The sequence below is a fragment of the Branchiostoma belcheri genome, unplaced genomic scaffold (genome assembly GCF_001625305.1).
Source record: "Branchiostoma belcheri isolate BF01 breed outbred unplaced genomic scaffold, Haploidv18h27 scaffold92, whole genome shotgun sequence".
NCBI lineage: Eukaryota > Metazoa > Chordata > Leptocardii > Amphioxiformes > Branchiostomatidae > Branchiostoma > Branchiostoma belcheri.
The window spans coordinates 462,005-462,416 of record NW_017804598.1 but is presented as its reverse complement, the minus strand read 5'-3'; the positions used below and the strand labels follow the sequence as shown (position 1 = coordinate 462,416).

The following is a 412-nucleotide window of genomic DNA, read 5'->3' as shown; positions in this document are numbered from 1 at the left end:
GGTGGTACGCCCTCTCGAAAGACTCTCTCTCTGTCACTGGCTTGCTCGCTATATGCTTGATGGCCACCGGTAGGCCGTCCCGTGCCCTTGTGCCGGCATACACGTTGCCGAATCCGCCGCTCCTGAGCACCGCTCTACGGTGGTGCTCTCTCTCTGTCACTGGCTTGCCGGGTGTTAGATCCATGCTGCTCGTCGGGCAGGGCTGTACGAAACTCCCCTTCACAAGATTCACATTTGCTGTGGGATGTCTGAACACGGCGATCTTTTCTGACAGAGCCACAGGCGTCACGACCGCGGGGACCGGCCGCTGAGGCGCCACTGTCGGCTTCGGTGCGTCCTGTTGCGATTCCGCCGCAACTTCATCAGACTTCCCAGCGAGCGCCCAGGCTGTGCTGGGCCTAGGTTGAGGCAT

The 412-nt window shown here is 61.2% G+C and overlaps 1 protein-coding gene across 1 annotated transcript in view; it reads right to left on the bottom strand.

Moving 5' to 3' along the window:
• Window positions 1-412, bottom strand: part of LOC109488139 (serine/threonine-protein kinase pim-3-like) — a 3,002-nt gene extending 2,590 nt beyond the window's left edge. Inside the window, exon 1 of the mRNA XM_019792298.1 lies at window positions 161-412. Coding sequence (XP_019647857.1) covers window positions 161-412 — 252 coding nt within the window. The remainder of the gene's footprint in view (window positions 1-160) is intronic.